Source organism: Rana temporaria, chromosome 1, assembly GCF_905171775.1.
Source record: "Rana temporaria chromosome 1, aRanTem1.1, whole genome shotgun sequence".
Taxonomy (NCBI): domain Eukaryota; kingdom Metazoa; phylum Chordata; class Amphibia; order Anura; family Ranidae; genus Rana; species Rana temporaria.
The window spans coordinates 475,271,620-475,292,916 of record NC_053489.1 but is presented as its reverse complement, the minus strand read 5'-3'; the positions used below and the strand labels follow the sequence as shown (position 1 = coordinate 475,292,916).

Genomic DNA, 21,297 nt, shown 5'->3' with positions numbered 1-21,297 from the left:
ACTCATCCTAGGCCATGTTACTGGCATTTCACTAGGTGAAATAAAGGATTAAAAACTTAAAAAAGGAAAACAGATGCATCCACCACAGATACAGTATTTGCTACCCACCACGTGAAGAACTGGTAGGATGCAATATAATACGTGTTTGTTTTTGTGATTAGATACATTTTAAGTAAAAAAAATAAAAAATTTAGAGCTGCAATATTTTTCTTATGTTCTGTATGTTCTGTATGTTTACAGACATCTCCTCACTTCCTCTTCACAAGTTTTGTCAGTGCCGGATCCAAATACTATTACTATTAATATAATAAATATTTCTGGAGTTAAGCAACAAATATATTCATATAGGTAAATGTCCTTCATACCCATCAATAGGCTGTAAAATATATGAAAAGCAGAAATTATGATTGTCTATTAAAAACGGAAGGCAGGGAGGAGGAAGCCACAATATTAGTAAAACAATGGACAGTAGTCAAGGAAAGAATTTGGGAGATTACTCTGAGACCACTGTGCCAAATGCGCAAAAGGATATTATGAATTAAATCCAATGCTGTAAGTGCACAGTTATCTCCAAAATAAACTAGTTAGGTTGGTCTAGGGAAAGACTTAAGGTAAAAAGAGTCAAGGAGGTAAAGTTGCAGGAGAGTACATTGGTATAAGGAGGAGAAGGGAATGCTCCACTGGAAAACAAGGTGTCACAAGACAGTTGGACAGTTGATCATACAATGTTAAATGAAGGTGATTTGTGATAAAGCAATGCAAAACAAAAGCAATAAAACAATGAAACAGGAAAACAGCACTTGAAAAACAATCTAGAGTAGCAATTTTATAATGTAGTACTGTTAGATACTGATTGCACTATAGGATAGTTAATCTGAACCATATCTTTCCTGTGTGCCAACAACATCTTTGCTGAATAATCGATAGTATGCTTCTGCTCATGGTGCCAATATATATTTTTTATTTCTTTCCAATGCAGTTGTATTTATTAGAAATGCTTTACATTTAATTCATACAGGTGTCTATGGTAATCACTGCGTACTTAGGTATAATATAGGAACTCTAGGAGACATATGTGAAAAAGAAATAAGTAGACACTTATAAAATCAGCCAAAGTTGCATTGAGAATTTTTCTGACACCTAAGGGTGCCCATAAAGAGCCAAATGTTGACTCATATTCAACAATCCAGGTGAAAATCATCAAAATGTCACATTACCACTAAACATTTAAAAAAATGTGCGAACCCCAAACATAGCAGCAAACCTAACTGAAGTCTATGTGAGTCTTTTCAAGGCCAATTTGCAAGCTTTTGGGGGAAAAGGGCATAGGTACCCGGCACTGCCAGGGGGGACATGTACTAATGCAACCAAATACAATATAAAAAAATACAGTTCATCCAGGAGTAGCTCTTTTAAAAAAGCTTAAAGGTCAGCATGAAAAATACACAATTTCCTTAAAAAACATGCTTGGTTAATGAATTAAACCAGCACTTAAAATGCTGCAAAATGTACTACAGCAAAAATAACATTTACAACTAAAATTGTTTTAATCCTCACTAAATTACATTTGCTAGCTGCTTTGTTCTGTCATAATTTTGCTTGAATATCAATAGAATAATACTATCTATCTATCTATCTATCTATCTATCTATCTATCTATCTATCTATCTATCTATCTATCTATCTATCTATCTATCGCTATTCTCTATCTGTTTATGTTCAGTTGTATTTTTTTGTCCTCATGTAGGCTTAAATAATAAGGCAATGCAGGAAACAGAGGTGACAGTTTGCAGAAACCCAGAGAACCAGATTATATTTTACTGTTTCCAGAACAGTGTAAACAGTTTGCTTTCTTTGTATTTACCTTTTTTTTTTATAAATAGGTCCACTGTTGTTTGTGCAATTGGCAGTCTCTGCACTTTGCACAGGACTCCAGTTTATGAACATTGTCATAAAAATGTTTTGTTCTTTGCAAAGTTATGATACCTGATACCAGGTATTATTTATCCCAGCAGCGTTGCCAGTAAATATAAATGACTAAGCAGTTTGTACTGACCATCCCAGCTAGATTTATTGGAAAGGTCAATGTGCACTGCTTGAAGCCCATGCAATCAATAGCTCTTGGCACACAGGAATAAGATTGGATTTATGGAGTCCTTGATAAGGTCAGGTAGATTCAGGGATAGGTTTGCCATGTTAACATTCTCTGAGCACTTCAGTCACCTTTTCTCCCCTGTCTCCTGGGTCACCTTTCTCTCCTCGAGGACCTGGAAAACCCTGAAACAATATACAAAATGATCTTGTCTGACTGAGGTCAATGGATGCATAAGAGGGAACTTAGAGCCAAGTCAGTATAACTGAGAAAAGTCTGTGCCAAGAATTAAGCACCCATTACAGTGGTGACAGCATCATTGAAAGTAATACTTGTCATTTTATTTTTATTTTTAATATGAAAGGATTCCTTATGGCAAAGTGGAAGTCAGGTGGTGAATTTGGAATTAAAGCGTAACTCTAGGTACAATCTTAATTTCATAGTTACATTGGTCAAAATTTGCCCAGTGTAAATATGCTTATCTCATACTCAATGGGCTATTGTGGAAGCTAACAAACACTGTAGTAGTCTGAGCTACTACAGGGATCAGTGTTATCTTCTGCGTCTTGAGTGCTGAGAGGCTGCCCCATTTCATACTGACAACAGGGGACTGCTAGTTCATTATTGCTATTATTATTTTTTTACGTGAATAGAAGGCATTTTCTGATTGAATGAGGTGGAGATTGTGACCTTACTAACCCTCCTCTCCAAATTGTCCAATCAGAGAATACATTGTATTCATTGAAAAAAGGCATACTGTGAAAGGCAGTGGTGTCGAGCAAGCTACTCTTTGTTGCAAGTGTGCAGTGGGCCAGTTGCTCAGCATGGGACCCAGAAGATTGCAGTGATCACTGTAAGAATACTACAGAGATTTCCAGCTACCACAGTGGTCCCTCAGGTTTGAGATATGAATACTTATGTTTGTCCAAGTTGTACTAATTTAAGTATGCAATTAAGATCATAACTGGAGTTACACTTTAAGGTGTTTGCGATAACAGCCAATTGGATGCTTGACTTTACTTTAAAACTTGCATTGGAAAGGATAGCTGAAATGTAATTGGTTATTATGGGAAATACTTCCCTTTCCATTATTTAATGTAGAGGGGGCTAGAGATAGATTTATCAATGGTATAGGTAAGGCCTTTTTGTTACTCATTTAACTGCAGCAATTATTATTCAGAAAATTCCACTTTAGCCTGTGATTGTAATTGGCCGACTAAATTTCGATCCACGTACAGCAAGCTGGTTGAACAGAATTTTCTGTCGATCAGCGCAGCTGGCAGTGCAAATCAGTGTATTTTGACAGCAGGGAAATCCCTGCTGTCAAAATGCAAAGTTCAGCAGAAGGGATTCCCCCATCCAAAGCGAGTGTGTGGATGGGGGATTCAAGTCAATTTCTTTTGTTCAATCAGTGGGTTGAATGAAATAAAATGACTCATGCATGGCCAGCGTAAGGTAAGCTGGTTGAACACGTTACAGATTGTTACTCATTGTCACAGCAGGAACCGGCCGAGATTCAAACCATATATGGGCAGGCTGATTCTACCCAAGTCAATCCATTGATCGACTAAGGTACAACCAGCATGACGGCTACATCCATTTCCCCCTGTGCCCATGACCGGGAGAAAACAATTGTTCCACAAGAGGGATTCCCCCATAAACCCATGGTTGCAGGAAAGGAAATCATATTATCCATGGAACCCCACCCAATTGTTTCAAGTTTTGTATAGAGAGGGAAATGGTTAGGACCTATGTATTTTACTGTTGCCTGTGCCCCAGCAGGTGAGATTTACCCCCACTTCCTGTGTGGTAATCAAACCTGACAGACATTCTATGTTTATATAATAATTATTTGTATTCCTATTTTCTTCCCCATTGAAGAGATCCCCCTAATGTGTTGTCCTTGTGATTACACAAGAAGTGAACTGCAATCTTCCCAATTGGAAGATGAGACAGAAATACAATATGAAAGGGATAATTTAACCCTTCCACCACACACTACCAAAAACTAAAATAAAAATCTTGTCTGAATTTCACTTTAAAGCAAACCTTTCAGGGAAAAAAAGCCCAAGTGTGCACCTCACCCTGTGCTATGCACCCTATGCATCATCAGTGTGTGAAGCACCACCTGTCTCTCCATGGTGCAGCCAATCATCAAGCCCAATACTGTCACATGAAGTTGGGGGTACCATTCAGTATACACTTGTTGACAGTGCGAAGTGTTGTTGACAATTGCCATTTACTGTATTTTGCAGGGGCAACATGATCTAAGTAGAGGGGGGCAAGTGTAAAAAATTCTTTAAGAAATACAGGGTGCCCAGCACAGCGTGGGGGGTGAAGTTTTTTTTACTGACACATTTTATATACAGGCATACCCCGGTTTTAAGTACACAATTGGGTTTATTTACTAAAGCTGGAAAGTGCAAAATCAGGCTCACTTCTGCATAAAAACCAATGAGCTTCCAGGTTTTATTACCAGTCTTAATTGAACAAGCTGGGGATAGAAGCTCATTGGTTTCTATGCAGAAGTGAGCCTGATTTTGCACTTTCCAGCTTTAGTAAATAAACCCAATTGTGTACTTAAAACCGGGGTATGCCTGTAAGCCTTAATAATGATTTATGCTGCCAAACTCAATATAGTAGGATGGGAGAAAGAATTGGGCCTACAGGCCTTAATTTTAAATGTGACTATGTAAGTAGTCCACTATACGTAAACTATTTTAGCTGAAAATGTGTTCTGTGATGTTGATATTGCGATATATTTCTTCACCAGCAAGTAAAGTATGCAAGCTTTTGAAACAAAAGTTAAAGCCTTTAAATCGATCAAGGGACCTTTATCATAATGTTTATTATATACAGTATCTAAAATGTGTTTTTTAGCTGTTTGGAAACACTGAAATGGCAAAATAAAATATGACAATACAGTATAAACATGAAAATGAAATGTTTTGTTGTATGCACATAAAACATGCAGACATTCATGCCTCACTTACACTCCTGTATTTTTAAAAACTTACATCTAGACCTGGTTCCCCGTCTTTACCGTCTTTACCCTGTGAAAATAATCACACACAATACTCATGACTTTATCTGCAACACCTCTGATTTTATAGCAAAATATATACTTTTTCTCCTAAATTATCAGTCTCGGATAACAAATACAACTGTAAATCATTATGACAACCATGGATAACTCTGCAAATTTCAGTTTGCACAATATCATACAGGAGAGAGCTGGAAGGGAGTGGAATTGTTAAATTCACAAATAAGGACCAGCAACATAGACAGGACACATTAGCACTTAGAGGATGTAAACATATAGGCTGCCCTATTGACACTTTGGTCAAATATTAATTTTAAATAATTTTACAGATCACAGTTCAGTCACAGCCGAGGAGTCTCGTGGTTGGTAATCCTTCTCATAATGTCTGACTACTGTAAACATGGGACCGGTACTGCTATATAACACTGGCTGCAAAACTCTGCTTGCCTCCCAGATATCATATACTGTACATGTCTACTGCTTCATACCATGTGTATTGTATGGCTTATGCCCTCAAGCCAGCCATGGGTTGCAGAAAAGCAGATTACCACATTAACACAGTCAGTGTCGATGGGGCAATCCATACCACAGAGTGATAATAATCACTTGCAAAATCTGACATGCTGCTTGTATCCAAGTTAGTCAATCGATCAACGTGGGCACATTCAGCCTGCCCATACATGGTTCGAATCTTGGCCGGTCCTTGCTGAACCAGCAGAGATTCATCTATGGCCGGCTTTAGGCTGTATTGCCATCTGTTACAACAACCTTAATTACCTAACAATCAGCAGATTGAATCCATATTGAATATATATATATATATATATATATATATATATATATATATATATATATACTGCTCAAAAAAAATAAAGGAACACGTTTGAATCAGAACTCCTGGGATATTGATCTGGTCAGTTAAGTAGCAGAGGGGGAGGGGTGGAGGGGTGTATACAGAGGGGGCTGTTAATCAGTTTCAGCTGCTTTGCTGTTAATTGAAATTAACAACAGGTGCACTAGATGGGCAATAATGAGACGACCTCCAAAACAGGAATGTTTTTTCAGGTGGAGGTGTCTGACATTTTTTTCCCTACTCATCTTTTCTGACTGTTTTTCAGTATTTTGCATTTGGCTATGGTCAGTGTCACTACTGGTAGTATGAGGTGATATTTGGACCCTATACAGTATAGGTTGCACAAGCAGTCCAACTCCTCCAGGATGGCACATCAATACGTGTCATTGCCAGAAGGTTTGCCGTGTCTCCCAGCACAGTCTCAAGAGCATGGAGGAGATTCCAAGAGACAGGCAGTTACTCTAGGAGAGCTGGACACAGCCGTAGAAGGTCCTTAACCCATCTGCAGCACCGGTATCTGCTCCTTTGTGCAAGGAGGAACAGGATGAGCACTGCCAGAGCCCTACAAAATGACCTCCAGCAGGCCACTGGTGTGAATGTCTCTGACCAAACAATCAGAAGCAGTTTTCTTGGGCCTCAGGCCTCAGGGCCCGACGTTCTCTAGTGTGCTCTGTGCTCACTGCCGGACACTGTGGAGCTCGATTGGCATTTTCCATTGAACACCAGAATTGGCAGGTCCGCCACTGGTGCCCCATGCTTTTCACAGATGAGAGCAGGTTCACCCTGAGCATATGTGACAGGCGTGAAAGGGTCTGGAGAAGCCGTGGAGAACTTTATGCTGCCTGTAACATCGTTCAGCATGACCGGTTTGGTGGTGGGTCAGTGATGGTCTGGGGAGGCATATACATGGAGGGACACAAAGACCTCTACAGGCTACACAATGGCACCCTGACTGCCATTAGGCATCGGGATGAAATCCTTGGACCCATTGTCAGACCCTACGCTGGTGCAGTGGGCCCTGGGTTCCTCCTGGTGCACGACAATGCTCGGCCTTATGTGGCGAGAGCATGCAGCCAGTTCCTGGAGGATGAAGAAATTGATACCATTGAATTGCCCCCATGCTCACCTGACCTAAATCCAAAAGAACACCTCTGGGACATTATATTTCGGTCCATCTGGTGCCGCCAGGTTGCACCTCAGTCTGTTCAGGAGCTCAGTGTTGCTCTGGTCCTGATTTGGAAGGAAATACCCCAGGACACCATCCGTCGTCCATTAGGAGCATGCCCTGATGTTGTCAGGCATGCATACAAGCACTTGGGGGCCATACAAATTACTGAGGACCATTTTTTCAGCAAAATGGACTAGCTTGCTGCATAATTTTTTCACTTTGATTCTCGGGGTGTCTTTGAATTCAGCCCTCTGTAGGTGGATAATTTTCATTTCCATCAAATGATGTGCCATTCTTTCATTCCTAACACATTATCCAGTCCATATCAGTATATATATCCAGCATGAGATTTTTGCCAGTTGAGATCTGATATGTTTTCAAAGTGTTCCTTTAATTAATTTGAGCAGTATATATATATATATATATATATATATATATATATATATATATATATATATATACATATATATATATATATATACATATATATATATATATATATATATATATATATATATATATATATATATATATATATATATATATATATATATATATATAAAAATATATAGCAATATACACCAGGGACCTGCTTGTCTTCTGAAGTTCTAAAGTTGACCTGCTCTAGCCATTGTATTACTGTGCAGCTGTATTACTGTACAGCTACACTGAATTAAGGCTGTAGGGTGCTCCCTGTTGGTGAGAGATTGTCCCCCAATACTAGTGCAATTCACTCATAGAACATGCTCAGCTATTAGGCAGGATCTATACTTACCCCCTTAACTAAAGATACTTACCGCTATATGTCTAATATGATCATTTAAAAGTGCCTACTAATATCTTCTGAAATTAGAGTATAACTAAAGGCAAAACTTTTTTTTAGTTTTGGATGACATGTAGAGGGATTCGACCTCCTGTCAGTTTTTATTGCTGTCTATGCCCTTGTTATGGAGATTCACCCTCTCTATTTGTCCTCTTTATCATTAACATTGAAGGTAAAACTAAAAGAAAATACCACATTTTGATTTGTTTCTAGAAAAGTAATAGAGGGGAAAACTTTCAATGGGGACACTAGTTCTGGTGGCTTGGGGGGCCCCAAGGGATTCCCTTAATTTGCAGGGATTTCTGCTGACTTTCTTTTTTGACTATGAGCCAGGAAGTGAGGGTAAATCCCCCCTATGGGACACAGATGACTCTATCCAAAAAGAAAAAAAAAGTTTTGCCTATAGTTCTACTTTAAGACAATAGGCCTTTCCATTATACCACCTCACACATTGTATAGCATCTTGTGTGATGAGGGTGCTTAGGAGTGGATGACACATACATGTGTATGTTGTCTTGTGTTTTCATTGTTCTCTCAGTTTTTTTTTTGCAAATTGCAATACTAAACCTTAATTAAAAGAATTTTAAAAACAAAAAGTTGACTTGATCTTTCCCCATACGATGAGTTGTTCTTCAGCTCTAATGACTTGCAGATAGACTTTATACTTAAAAAAAAAATCGATTTACTGAAACTGGGAGTGCGAAATCTGTTGCAGCTGTGCATGGTAGCCAATCAGCTTCTAACTTCAACTTGTTCAATTAGGCTTTGATAAAAATCCTGGAAGCCAATTTGTTACTATAAAGAGCTGCACCAGATGGTGCACTCTCCAGTTTTAGTAAATCAACCCCATGGTGCTGGATGCAGAAGTGGATTCAGTGTTAGTGTGGCCTTTGGGTTGTAATTACGACAGTCTTGCAATACAATTACAGAAGACAGTCCTTACAGAAAAGTGGATTCAGCCTGAACAATGGAAGCTGAATTCATTTTTACATGTCGTAAAGAATAATAAAGCAAGCTCTTTCCTTAGAAGCGTGTGTTTAATGTGCCCTCAGACTCAGTACAAATTGATCTCCAAATATAGCTCAACACAGGTGCATTAAGGGTGGAGGCCCTAAGCCAACCAACTTATGACTTACAGGTAAACCATATGGTCCTCTAGGTCCTGGATCACCAACAACTCCCCTTTCACCCTGTAAAGGAAAATGTAGGTATGCAAACACGTATGTACAACCTTTAAATGGTTTAATATTCATTTTCAATCCAGCTAGTGTAATTATCTGAAATCGTTTTTTCTACCATGTTATCACATGCCAGCTAAAATTAGGGTTTCGGTGAGAATACCCATCTATGCTGAGAAAGACACCACATGGCAGAAGTCAGCAGTGCAGCAGTGTGTACAAATCATCCAGAGGGAAGACAGAAGGTGAGACAGTGACAAGGAGTAAACAGATGTGAAGAAGACGAAAAAGGAACTTCTGCACTCCCGATACGATGCAATGAATATATTTCAGATCATAAAAACAAGTACATAGGCGTATGGCAAAAGGCAGAAAAGGTGATGGGTTTCACACGACTAGCATTTTTAGTCAAAGAGGGAGTAAACAGAGTTAGGGAATCTTTTAACTTCTCAAATGCTTTTCAGGTTTATCGCGTTACAGAGGTGGGTGGATCCCAAAACTGAGTTCTATTCTACATATTTTGGCAAAAATAAAGGTTGCTGAATGTTCTAGCTGTATTTTTTTTTTAGCTGTCTCACTGGATCTTCTGTTATTTAAAAAATCAGTTTTTTACTTTCTTACCCTAAAGAAACTCTTGAAAAAATCTTTCAATGGTGTGTTTCTTTTCTTTTATTTACAATGTTTTCCTTGAAGGTAAAATAGTGCATATTATGACTTAGAACACATTTAGAGTTTTTATTGGACTATTTTCTTTTGTCATACAATAGAGCAGCCTTTTTTTAACCTGGGTGCCCAGGCACACTGGAGGTTTGTCTTTTCAAAATATCAAAACATTTCCCAAAAATTGTATACCGGCAGATGGATCAAGCCTGACTTAGTTACACAAAGCCAAAGGTTTTCATTGTTCTCCATTACAACCTTCTAGTCACCAGCATCCTAACAACCGGTGACATCATTGGTTAAAGTGGAGGTTCACCCACAAATGTTAATTTTTAACCTTAGATTCATGCTCATTTTGTCTAGGGGAATCGGCTAGTTTTTTTTAAATTGAAGCTGTACTTACCGTTTTAGAGAGCGATCTTCTCCGCCGCTTCCGGGTATGGGCTGCGGGACAGGCTTCCGACGGTCGCATTCATCGCGTCACGATTTTCCGAAAGTAGCCGAACGTCGGTGTGCAGGCGCCGTATAGAGCCGCACCGACGTTCGGCTTCTTTCGGCTACTCGTGACGCGATGGATGCGACTGTCGGAAGCCTGTCGGAATACTGTTAATCAAAATAGGAACGCCCAGTCCCGAAGACAATACCCGGAAGTGGCGGAGAAGATCGCTCTCTAAAATGGTAAGTACAGCTTCGATTTAAAAAAAAAACTAGCCGATTCCCCTAGACAAAATGAGCATCAATCTAAGGTTAACATTTTTTTTTAGTGTGAACTCCCGCTTTAATAAGAATGATGTTGGATGCCTGCAAAGCATTCTTATTTGCCCCTCTCAGATCAGCACTGGGTCATATTAGCTGAGTGTGAGAGAGAAACTGAAGTAGAGCAGAAATATTGGAATACTAGTCAGTACCAGTGTGTTTTTATTCCTTGAACTTGATGGACTTGTGTCTTTCTTGCAGCCAGACTAACTATGTAACTATGTAAGTGTGCAATTTATATTTGATTTGGAAGATTAAATCATCTCTATCGTTTCGTGTCCTATGTGTGTCGCATTATGCAAAACTATTCGGTTTACTTTTTTACATTTTAGAATGGGGTGCCTCAATATTGTGCACAATTTTAAAGGATGCCTTGACTGAAAAAAGGTTGAGAAACACCCCTACAGATCATAGTAATGTTTTATGACAAAAATGTGATTTTCACATTTGTACATGCTTGCTCCCATATTTATATTATTGTAATAAAGATATCTGTAGATTAGCCACCGGAGGGTGATCTTAGTGGCTCGGTGCAATTACTTTCTCTTCTTATCTTAACAACTGCTGATATCAGCTTTGCTGGGAGAGCATTTTTTTTTTCAACAAATAGCTGGCCCATAGGAGTTGATTTACTAAAAGCAAATAGGTTGTTCACTTTGCAAGGTAAGTTTAACTTTGCAAGGATATTGCCACAAAGCAAAAAAAAGGAGTCAATGGATTTTAAAGGTAACCACTATGACCCCAAATGGAAAAAAAGTGCTCACAGATGTATAAATGTATACAATTCACATTTTATTTAGGACAAATATAAAAATCATTATAAAAACATTTGAATATATCAAAGTATATGTGCATACTCTAAATATATTGTATCTCTCCCATATGTAAAAAGGAAAGCACAAGCAAATAATACAGAGAAACCTGTGCAATTTGGCCCACAAATCAATAACGAATCAAATGAAATGTAAATGTAAATATATAGTGGTTTCACTTAGGTCCCTTTCACATTGGGGTGGTTACCGTAAATTTTGCTGTGCTATTCGACCGCTAGCGGGGCCGGTTTACCCCTGCTAGCGGCTGAGAAAGAGTTAAAAACCAGCGCAAAGTGCCTCTGCAGAGGTGCTTTGCCAGCGGTATAGCTGCAGTGCCCCATTGATTTCAACGGGCAGGAGCGGCAGGAGCAGTGGAGGAGCGGTATGCACACCGCATCTTCACTGCTCCAAAGATGCTGCTAGCAGGACCTTTTTTTTACCGTCCTGCTAGCGCACCGCTCCAGTGTTAAAGCCCTTGGCAGCTGTTTCAAGTCGGTTTGCAGGTGTTATTTTTTGCATTATAGCACCTGCAAAGTGACCCAGTGTGAAAGGGATCTAAGCCACAAAGCTTAGTGAAAGTTTAATTTTGCAAAGTATACACAATTACATACAAGAAAAATAATTTGTCCTTGCACATGATTGGATGATGGCTTTTAGCAAACCCTCACCTCCTTCACTAGGCTAAGGGAAAATTCCCTTACAAACTGAGCAGCCCTCTTGCCTTTAGTAAATCAACCCTATTAATTTTCTACATCACCTTGACTAGCAGCCAACAGCTATGGATATGTTAATGGGGCCTCCCCTCATTAACTAAGCTCTGGGCAAAAAATGTCCTTGCAAAGTGCAACTTCATTTGCAAACAGAACAGTCTACCTGCCTTTAGTAAATCAATCCTATAGGCAAGAATTGGGCATAGGTGCAGTAAAGTGCAACAGCTGTGTAGCATCGCCTAGCAGAAAGCACTATCTGCTTATGTAATAAATAAATATCGCAGCTCCCATGTATATGAATAATTATAAGTTATACACAGCAACAAGGTTTTTAAAGTAACACAAATAGATTATTTAGATCAAGCTATTCTCCTTTACGTGTTTATTTATAAAAAATGAAAAGATTCACATTCCCAGAGAATTATGTGCATAACCCTCACAGGTCTCGTAACCGAGGTCCATGCCAATTAGGAATAACCATCTTTGGCAAGGTTTTTCCCTGTGGGTGTGAACTTTGATTGTTAGATCATGGATTAATAGACCATGGATTGTATATCATTAGGGAATCCACCTCACAGCTTTAATAGAGATGTATTTTGGCCATTTTTTTCCTGTTCTGAAACCCAAGCTGATTTTCACATATCATATCAATTTGGTTAGTCAGTAATACATGATTAGTTGGGCAAATTTCATGCCTTTGGCCACACTTAACATAACTTAACATTTTCTACATACCCTGTCTCCTTTTGGACCTGCTGGACCAGGGGGGCCTAGTGGACCATCCGTGCCCTGATGAAAGGAAAAAAAATATGATTCAGTATAACTGTTCTCTAGAGCAAATTTGCTGGTAGGTCCTTTCTCTTCCTTTCTGGTAGCCGCATAGGAAACAGAAATATGAACGAGTAGAAACCTTGTTAGAAGAAATCATGCAGAGGTGACACACTGTATGACAAACAGTAAGTTAACATCACAATCCAGGATACATAAAACATAACAAGGCACAGACATGAATTTTTTTCATAGACCCAGAGATTAATATTTAGTCATAATAGGTTGCCTGCTTATTGTGATCTACTGTATTTACTGAAAGAACTGTATTCTATTCAGCAAAAAAGAATGAGTTTCCTTGATGGTGGAGACTGACTGAGACCTAGAGCCTCCAGACACTGAAAAGATAGACACATGCCGGCACAGGAGAACTCATGCTGGAAAAGTTGAATCATAAAGAGAACAGAGACTGAGGCCATTCCAAGAAGATCATTGAAAGATTGTTTAAGAACAATAAGTACTGTAATGTAATATACAACAAAAATGTAAATGTTCTATTATTTAAATGTATTAATTCCTACATTCAAAGCCCTTCCTTAAATACCCCTAGCTAATGCAAGGTTGGCAAAGAATAAATGTCAGGAGTAAGTTTTTTGTAACCCCTTTTTAAAACTTTGTATAACTATATAACTATACAGTATATATTAACACTGTGTATAACGAATAACTATATATTTATAATAACACTTGTCTTGAGTGTAAGCCTACAATATGATTTGCTTAAAAGGAGAAGTTGGATTCTTTATTTTAAATCCTCTGTGTATTTACATGAACTTTAATGGCATCCCAGTCTTAGTCCGTAGGGGTCAATATTGAGTTAGCCCACCCTTTGCAGCTATAACAGCTTCTACTCTTTTTGGAAGGCTGTCTACAAGGTGTAGGAGTGTGTCTATGATAATGTTTGGCCATTCTTTTAGAAAGGCATTTGTGATGGCAGGCACTGATGTTGGATGCAAAGGCCTGGCTCGCAGTCTCTGCTCTAATTCATCGCAAAGGTGTTCTGTCGGGTTGAAGTCAGGACTCTGTGCAGGCCAGTCAAGTTCATCAACCCCAAACTCAGTCATCCATGTCTTTATAGACCTTGCTTTGTGCACTGGTCCAAATCATTTGGTGGAGGGGGGGGGGTTATGGTGTGGGATTGTTTTTTAGGGATTGGGCTTGGCCCTTAAGTTCCAGTGAAGGGAAATTTTAAGGTGTTAGCATGCAAAGAAATTTTGGACAATTTCATCCTCCCAACTTTGTGGGGACAGTTTGGGAATGGCCCCTTCCTGTTCCAACTTGACTGGCATCAGTAAAAGCAAAGTCCATAAAGACATGGTTGAGTGAGTTTTGCGTGGAGGAACTTGACTGGTCTGCACAGTCCTGACCTCAATCTGATAGAACACCTTTAGAATGAATCAGAGCAGAGACTGTGAGTCTGGCTCTCTCATCCACATCAATGCCTGATCTAACAAATGCGGTTCTGGAAGAATGGTCAAACATTCCCATAGACATACTCCTAAACCTTGTGGACAGCCTTTCCAGAAGAGTTGAAGCTTTTATAACTGCAAAGGTTGGGCTAACTCCATATTGAATCCTATGGACTTAGACTGGGATGCCATCAAAATTCATGTGCATGTAAAGGCAAGTGTCCCAATACTTTTGGTAATATAGTGTATATTGTTTGACCTGTTTTGTTGAACAATAAATGTTTCTGCAAAATAAATATGATGTTGATATTTGGGATGCATTATACTACTAGGGGATGTCTGTACTTTTTCAAAGCAAAACTGAAAGCAATTTACAACAAACTGCAAACAGGCAGGCTATTATCGCAGAAGAGATATGTAATGTCTCAGATAAAATACACCTAGCCGCCTGCTCACATTTTTCCTCAGCATGTAAACTGAGCTGCGCATGCACAGCTCAGATTTCATTGCCAGCCCGTTCCCTGTGCGCCACGATGACTGACTCCTGCACATGCAAAGAAGTTGTGTCATCCCGTGCTGGCCAATGGAGATGCCCGGAGATTGGCACCTAGAGAAAAGATGCTGGAGCCAGCGAGGAACCTGAACTATTAGTAAAGTGCTTTTAGCTTCACTTTAACCTGTGATTTATTTACACAATGCACTGGAGTATAAAATATATAATGTATCATATAAAGCAGTGCTTCACTTTCTATTACTGTCTAAATTAAAGTCAAAATTCTATTAAACTGCCCTTTTTTCTAGTTTTGGATACAGTGGGAAAAAGTTACAGTTTTTGTCAAGCTGTTATTCCTGCCGGTTAACCAATTAAAAATATTTTTCCTTTTTCTGTCCCTGTGATGTTTGTACAAAACAGGAAGGCACAGGCAGTAGAAAAAACATTGTTTGGAGTTCTAACCCTTCCCCACTTTACAAAAAATGTGTTTTGTCTGTGCCGCTGTTGGAGGGATTTACCATCACATCTTGTCATTGGACGCATAGAGGTCAGAAAACTTTCTACACTTGACTTTACCTATTTATCTGTACCGCAATAGTCCAACTGCCCCTGCCCTCATGTATTTTGGTTTGAGGACCAAAATTCCGACCTCTATACGTCTAAAGTTTCTGGATGATGGTACTATTAACTACAATATATTACATATATCTCTTAGGCCTTGTACACACGACCGTTTTCCTCGACAAAATCTATCAAGAAACTTGGTGGCAGAGCTTTTTTGCAGAGGAAAACGGTTGTGTGTATGTTTTTCGGTGAGAAAACTGTCATGGATCTTGACAAGAAAAAAAGAGAACAAGTTCTCTTTTTCTCGTCGGGAGTCTCAATTTCCTCGTCGAGAAACACATACGTGTGTATGCTTAGAAACCCATGCATGCTCAGAATAAAGTATAAGACGGGAGCGCATCTTCGGTAAAAGTAGCGTTCGTAATGGAGATAGCACATTCGTCACGCTGTAACAGACTGAAAAGCGCGAATTGTCTCTTACCAAACTTTTACTAACACGCAGTAACATGAGATTAGCAAAAGCAGCCCCAAGGGTGTCGCCAGTGGAATAGAACTTCCCCTTTATAGTGCTGTCGTACGTGTTGTACGTCACCGCGTTTGAGAACGACGAGATTTTGTCTTGACAGTGTGTATGCAAAGAAAGCTTGACAAGATTCTCGACAAGCCTGACAAGGAACTCGTCGAGGAAAACAATGTTGCTTTTACGACAAGTTTCTCGGTCGTGTGTACGAGGCCTTAGAGTCTATACTTAAATTTCACATCTTGTAATTGGAAGGAAAATAGACATCAATATCTGATAGTCATTAAAGTCCTTCCCTGCACTATTCAAAATAAAATGAAAAGCGTGTTGCAGTGTAATGCCTCGTACACATGGTCGGACTTTCCAAGAAAAAAAGTCAGACAGGCTTTTTTTCTTTGAAAGTCCGGCCATGTGTAGCCTCCATCTGACTTTTTTTGTCGGAAGTCTGACGGACCTAAGATAGAGAACCTGTTCTCTTTCTTTCCGTCGGACTTCCAACGGACTCACAGCGGACTTTTGCACAGTCAAAAGTACGACCGTGTGTACGAGGCATTAACCTGCCTGGCGGTATTCCCGAGTCTGACTCGGGGTTAGATTTTCCTGCTGCGAGCGGTAACTCCGAGTCAGACTCGGGCTTGCCTCGCTAGATCCACAGGCTTGGTTTACTTACCTTGTCCCTGGATCCAGCGATGCCACCGCGCTGTGTGAGCGAGCGGGACTTCGCTCGATTCACACAATGCCTCTGTGTGACGCCGATCTCCGTTCCCTGCGACGTTACGACGCACGGGGACGGAGAACGGCGCCAAATTCAAAAAAGTAAACAAACACTTTACATACAGTATACTGTAATCTTATAGATTACAGTACTGTATGTAAAAAAAACACACACCCCTGTTCCCTAGTGGTCTGTCCTGTGTCATGCATGTCATTTTATATAATAAAAACGTTTCTTTCTCCCTGCAAACTGTAGATTGTCGATAGCAACCAAAAGTGTCCCTTTATGTCAAAAATAGTTTTAGATCAGCTAAAAAACAGCGATAATAAATTATAATCACTTGCAGAATTGTGCGATAGCGATTTGTGGGGAAATTCGTCATAAAAAAAAAAAATAATGACAGCAACAATTCTGCAACTGAGCAAATTTCAGAATGAAAAAAAAATTTGATTACATTATTGAATAATTGAATTATTGAATAATTTTTATTATAATTATATTATTATTTGTTAGAATTATTTATTATATTATAATTTATAATTTTGTTTTTAAAAAAATGTCATACCCGGGATGCCTATTAGAATCTTGTTTGGTCAGATTTAAGTGAGTTATTTCTAAAAATTACAGACCTACAATATAAAACGCCAAATTTCCTTGCAAATAATGGTACCGCTTTCAGCATGTTTTTTCTGAAAGAATCATACCGCCAGGGAGGTTAAAGACACTTCGTACATGGTCATTTAAAAAAATAATTTGCTGTGTTCAAGCTCCTTTTATATATAGATTTCCACCATGGGTTCAGAAATTTAAATAAAAGGTGACAAAAGTAGGGACTGTCTAATGCTGATTATTTGGCAAAGGTAGTTCAGTAATTAGACCCTATATGACAAATTTGCTTCAATGCGCTGCATATCACCCTGTTCTTTATCTATAATGTTATAATTTCTAAGAGCCTTACATTTCTGTTTAGTGAGTTTGTGTGAGTTTGTGTACTGTGTATGGTTATCCTAGAGTTCAGTGTTTGTGACAAAGATAGGACTCACTCACCCTGGGTCCTGGCTTTCCGTCTAAGCCAGATGCTCCCTGTATGATTGATTGGGTGGAAGTACAGACGATGGGTAACACATAGGTGACAAGAACGTGAGATTAGTGGGCAATGAACATATGGGGTAAGAACAACACAATACAGGTGACCACATTAATCACTGAGACATGGCTGTATGGTTTTCATGGCCTTGGGTGCTCTACACAACCCAGCAGGAAATGGCCGGTACCCTTGCAGGTTAAAAGTTAGGGTACCAACATACAGCAAAAAAAAATTTCTTCACATTTAAAACAATGATATCAAACACAGACACAGGCATATACAGGCATATACATCTATGTATTATACAGTATGGTAAGACAAGGAGAAAAGTGCACAAGCCCATGGCAACCAACCAGAGTTCATATTACCCTGATATGAGACCAGTAAGCAGAAATCAGGTTGGTTTTGTCAGTAATCACAATTTGCAAATCATCTTTGCTTTTGTTGTGATAACTTTTTATTATTTTTTTAGATTAAAGTTTCACTTAACAAATGATTATCTACCTCTGCTTTATTTATAGATCATATATTTTTTACCTCATAACATGCATATTAAAAACCCTAAAATGTATTACAGGCATACACCGCTTTTAAGTACACAATGGGATTTATTTACTATCACTGGAGAGTGCAAAATCAGGCTCACTTCTGCATAAAAACCAATCAGCTTTTAACCCTGTCTTGTGCAATTAAGTCTGGTAATAAAACCTGGAAGTTGATTGGTTTTCTATGCAGAAGTGAGCCTGATTTTGCACTCTCCAGTGATAGTAAATAAACCCCATTGTGTACATAAAAATGGGGTATGCCTGTAAATACTTATTATCCATCACGTATTATCGATTTATTTTTCCTAGAAGGGGACACACTCTGAAAGCTCATCCATGAAAAATTATGTTACTGCAAATAAAAAAAAAGTATCATGGACAGTACTCAATTTTCCCTTAAATTACAGAATTTATGCTAGCTTTATATGTGTTGGTTTGCCCTCTGGTGGCGGCATTGAGAATAACCAAATTAAAACCGCCAATAAGCATAATGCAGATCTCATACTTATGCATACTTTATAGTAAAAAAAGAACATTGTTCTATATGGTTGGCCATCTGTGTTCCTCAAAATGGTTCTTTAGCAGAGGCATGTGATATATTATTTTATGAAATGCACTACTCTGACTGGTGGTAATAGGAAGTCTAGACGTCTCACTATTGTTCCTACATAGAATCAGATAATCAAATCATCTACTAGTGTCTTGTATCTCGGAGGGATTCCAAAAGAGGGATCCAACTATTAGAGATTCTGCCACCATGAGTCAAGGTTTTTAGGATGTCGGAAGTGTCAGTGCCACAACTGCCTTCTACTTGGCATGTGCATTCTACTTTGTGTAAAATAAGAAGAGAAACCAATTGACAGAGAAAGAAGCTGTGATGCTTCATCAGCTTGAGATGCTTCTGGGATCAATGATAATTCTTCCTCTCTACATTGTGAAGCGCTGCCTAAACTGTTGGTGCTATATAAATCGTGTATAATAATAATAATAATAATAATAATTCTTTGCAGGTTCAGGTGACCTGCAATAAATCTGCATCAGCTGCTTTTGTATTCCCATAGACCTCTAAAGCAAAAAAAAAAACTATCAACAGCAACACTAAATGCTTTGCCAGATGGCAGATTCTGCCACTGGCAACACATTAGCAGCAGCAGAAAGAATCAGGTGAGGGAATCACTTACCCTAATGGAGGACCTCCAGTACTGGCCTTGAAATGCTGCAGAAGCTCATAAGCTACTGAGGTAACAACAAGAAAGCAACATCTCAAGCCTCGTACACACGGTCGAGGAACTCGACGGGCGAAACACATCATTTTGCTCGTCAAGTTCCTTGTTAGGCTGTCAAGGAACTCGGCGAACCAATTTTCTCCATTCCCGTCGAGTAAAAAGAGAACATGCTCTCTTTTTGGCTCAACGAGTTCCTCGACAGTTTCGTCGAAAAATGTACACATGACTGGTTTCCTCGGCAAAAAAAAAAAACCAGCAAGTTTCTTGCTGTTTTTTGCCGAGAAACTCGGTCATGTGTACGAGGCTTCACTGGTGTGGCCAGAAGGGGAGCAACTCCATAGGAAAGGGTAAGAGCTCTCTTAGCTATACTGTCACTGGTGAGTTGTAACCAACATAATTTCTCATTTGACTTCTGCCCAAAAACTGTCAGCAAAATCTGGAAACTCAAAGTGAGTTTCTCTGGCAGATACCAATATAAAGGATGTTTGGACCTCCTGGTGTATCTGTTGATTTTGGGATGACTAGTCTTTATATATACAGGAATGACATTCTCCAAAAACATAATCAGCATTTTTAACAGAAAATATTGAGAAAACTTTGCAAAAAGATAATTATAACAAACATGACATTTATTCAAAGGTTTAGTAATATCAGTGACAACAGGCAAATGGATCCAGGGTATTATTTGGTCATATGACTCCATAAAATCATAGTAACAAAACACACGCCAGACACGATCAATATATCACACTGTAGATACACAGTTTGACTTTGACATTATAAACAAGGACAACAAGTAAGTGAATAACATGAAAATGGTATGCTGGCACTGGCTCTGTGTGGGATCAGATTAAAAGATGGATAAATAATATTGCGTGAATGACAAACAAAAGATACATGGATCTTTGTTCCTCCAGAAAATTGATATAAAATATATTATATAATGATATGATTTGCCATTCACTGTAATCACTGAAATAAAAATAAAAAGAAGCATATGGATTGAGGTGAAATTGAATAGATTTTTACTTACTGGAAGACCCAGTGGTCCTCTGTCACCCTTTTGACCTGGCTCACCCCTCAATCCTTTAAGACCATTTAACCCTGGTTCACCCTAAATGTAAAAGTAGATGCCAATTTTGTTGTTTTGGCTGTGCAAGCTGGTACAGAGGAGGTTTAGACACTGAAATGACTGCTAATTCCTGTCTGTATTATATTAATGTACGCACAAAACATATCAGAAGTGTAAAACCTACAATGCTATTGTACAACTAGTAATTATCATATAAACAACTTTCAAATTATACAACAACTTTCAAGTTGGAAAAATAATCATCTTCACAAATAATTTTTTGGGGCTTTCTTGTGGCTCCATAATATTCTAGGTTGTTAACGTATTCATTGGGGTTATATCCAGGGCAGGACTTAGGGTGGCGGGGGCCCCTGGGCTTGAGTGTTGAAGGGGCCCCCTGGAGCCGAGAATTGGGGGGGATCGAAGTTGTTGAGCGGGGGGGGGGGGCGAATTGAAGTTGTTGAGCGGGGGGAGCGCATTAAATTTGTTGAGCGGGGGGGGGGGGGGTTTGCAGTTGTTGAGGGGGGGAGTGCCTCTCACCTGTGCCAACAGCCGGGGCCACAGACTGTCATTAGCCCGGCTCTCGGCTTTCTTCCCTTCAGCAGCCACAGTCCTCCACACACCACTCCGGTTCCTCCTGCTTCCGTGCTGCCTCCTCTTGCAGTGCGGGAAAATTAACCCTTTTGCGGGACTGCGGGAAGAAGCTGTCTGTGCGGGAAAGTCCCACAGAATCCGTGCGTGTT

General features: G+C 39.2%; 1 protein-coding gene across 5 annotated transcripts in view; it reads right to left on the bottom strand.

The window, feature by feature from the left end:
- The window catches only part of COL25A1 (collagen type XXV alpha 1 chain), a 588,595-nt gene that overhangs the window by 18,341 nt on the left and 548,957 nt on the right, over positions 1–21,297 (bottom strand). For 4 of the 5 annotated variants that reach the window (XM_040329411.1, XM_040329395.1, XM_040329418.1 and 1 more), the window contains exons 31-36: positions 20,516–20,596; positions 17,672–17,707; positions 12,831–12,884; positions 9,116–9,169; positions 5,110–5,145; positions 2,224–2,277 (exon numbers count right to left, since the gene is read on the bottom strand). In XM_040329411.1, the coding sequence (XP_040185345.1) occupies positions 2,224–2,277; positions 5,110–5,145; positions 9,116–9,169; positions 12,831–12,884; positions 17,672–17,707; positions 20,516–20,596 (315 nt within the window). The remainder of the gene's footprint in view (positions 1–2,223; positions 2,278–5,109; positions 5,146–9,115; positions 9,170–12,830; positions 12,885–17,671; positions 17,708–20,515; positions 20,597–21,297) is intronic. The other variant, XM_040329427.1, reaches the window with a different exon arrangement.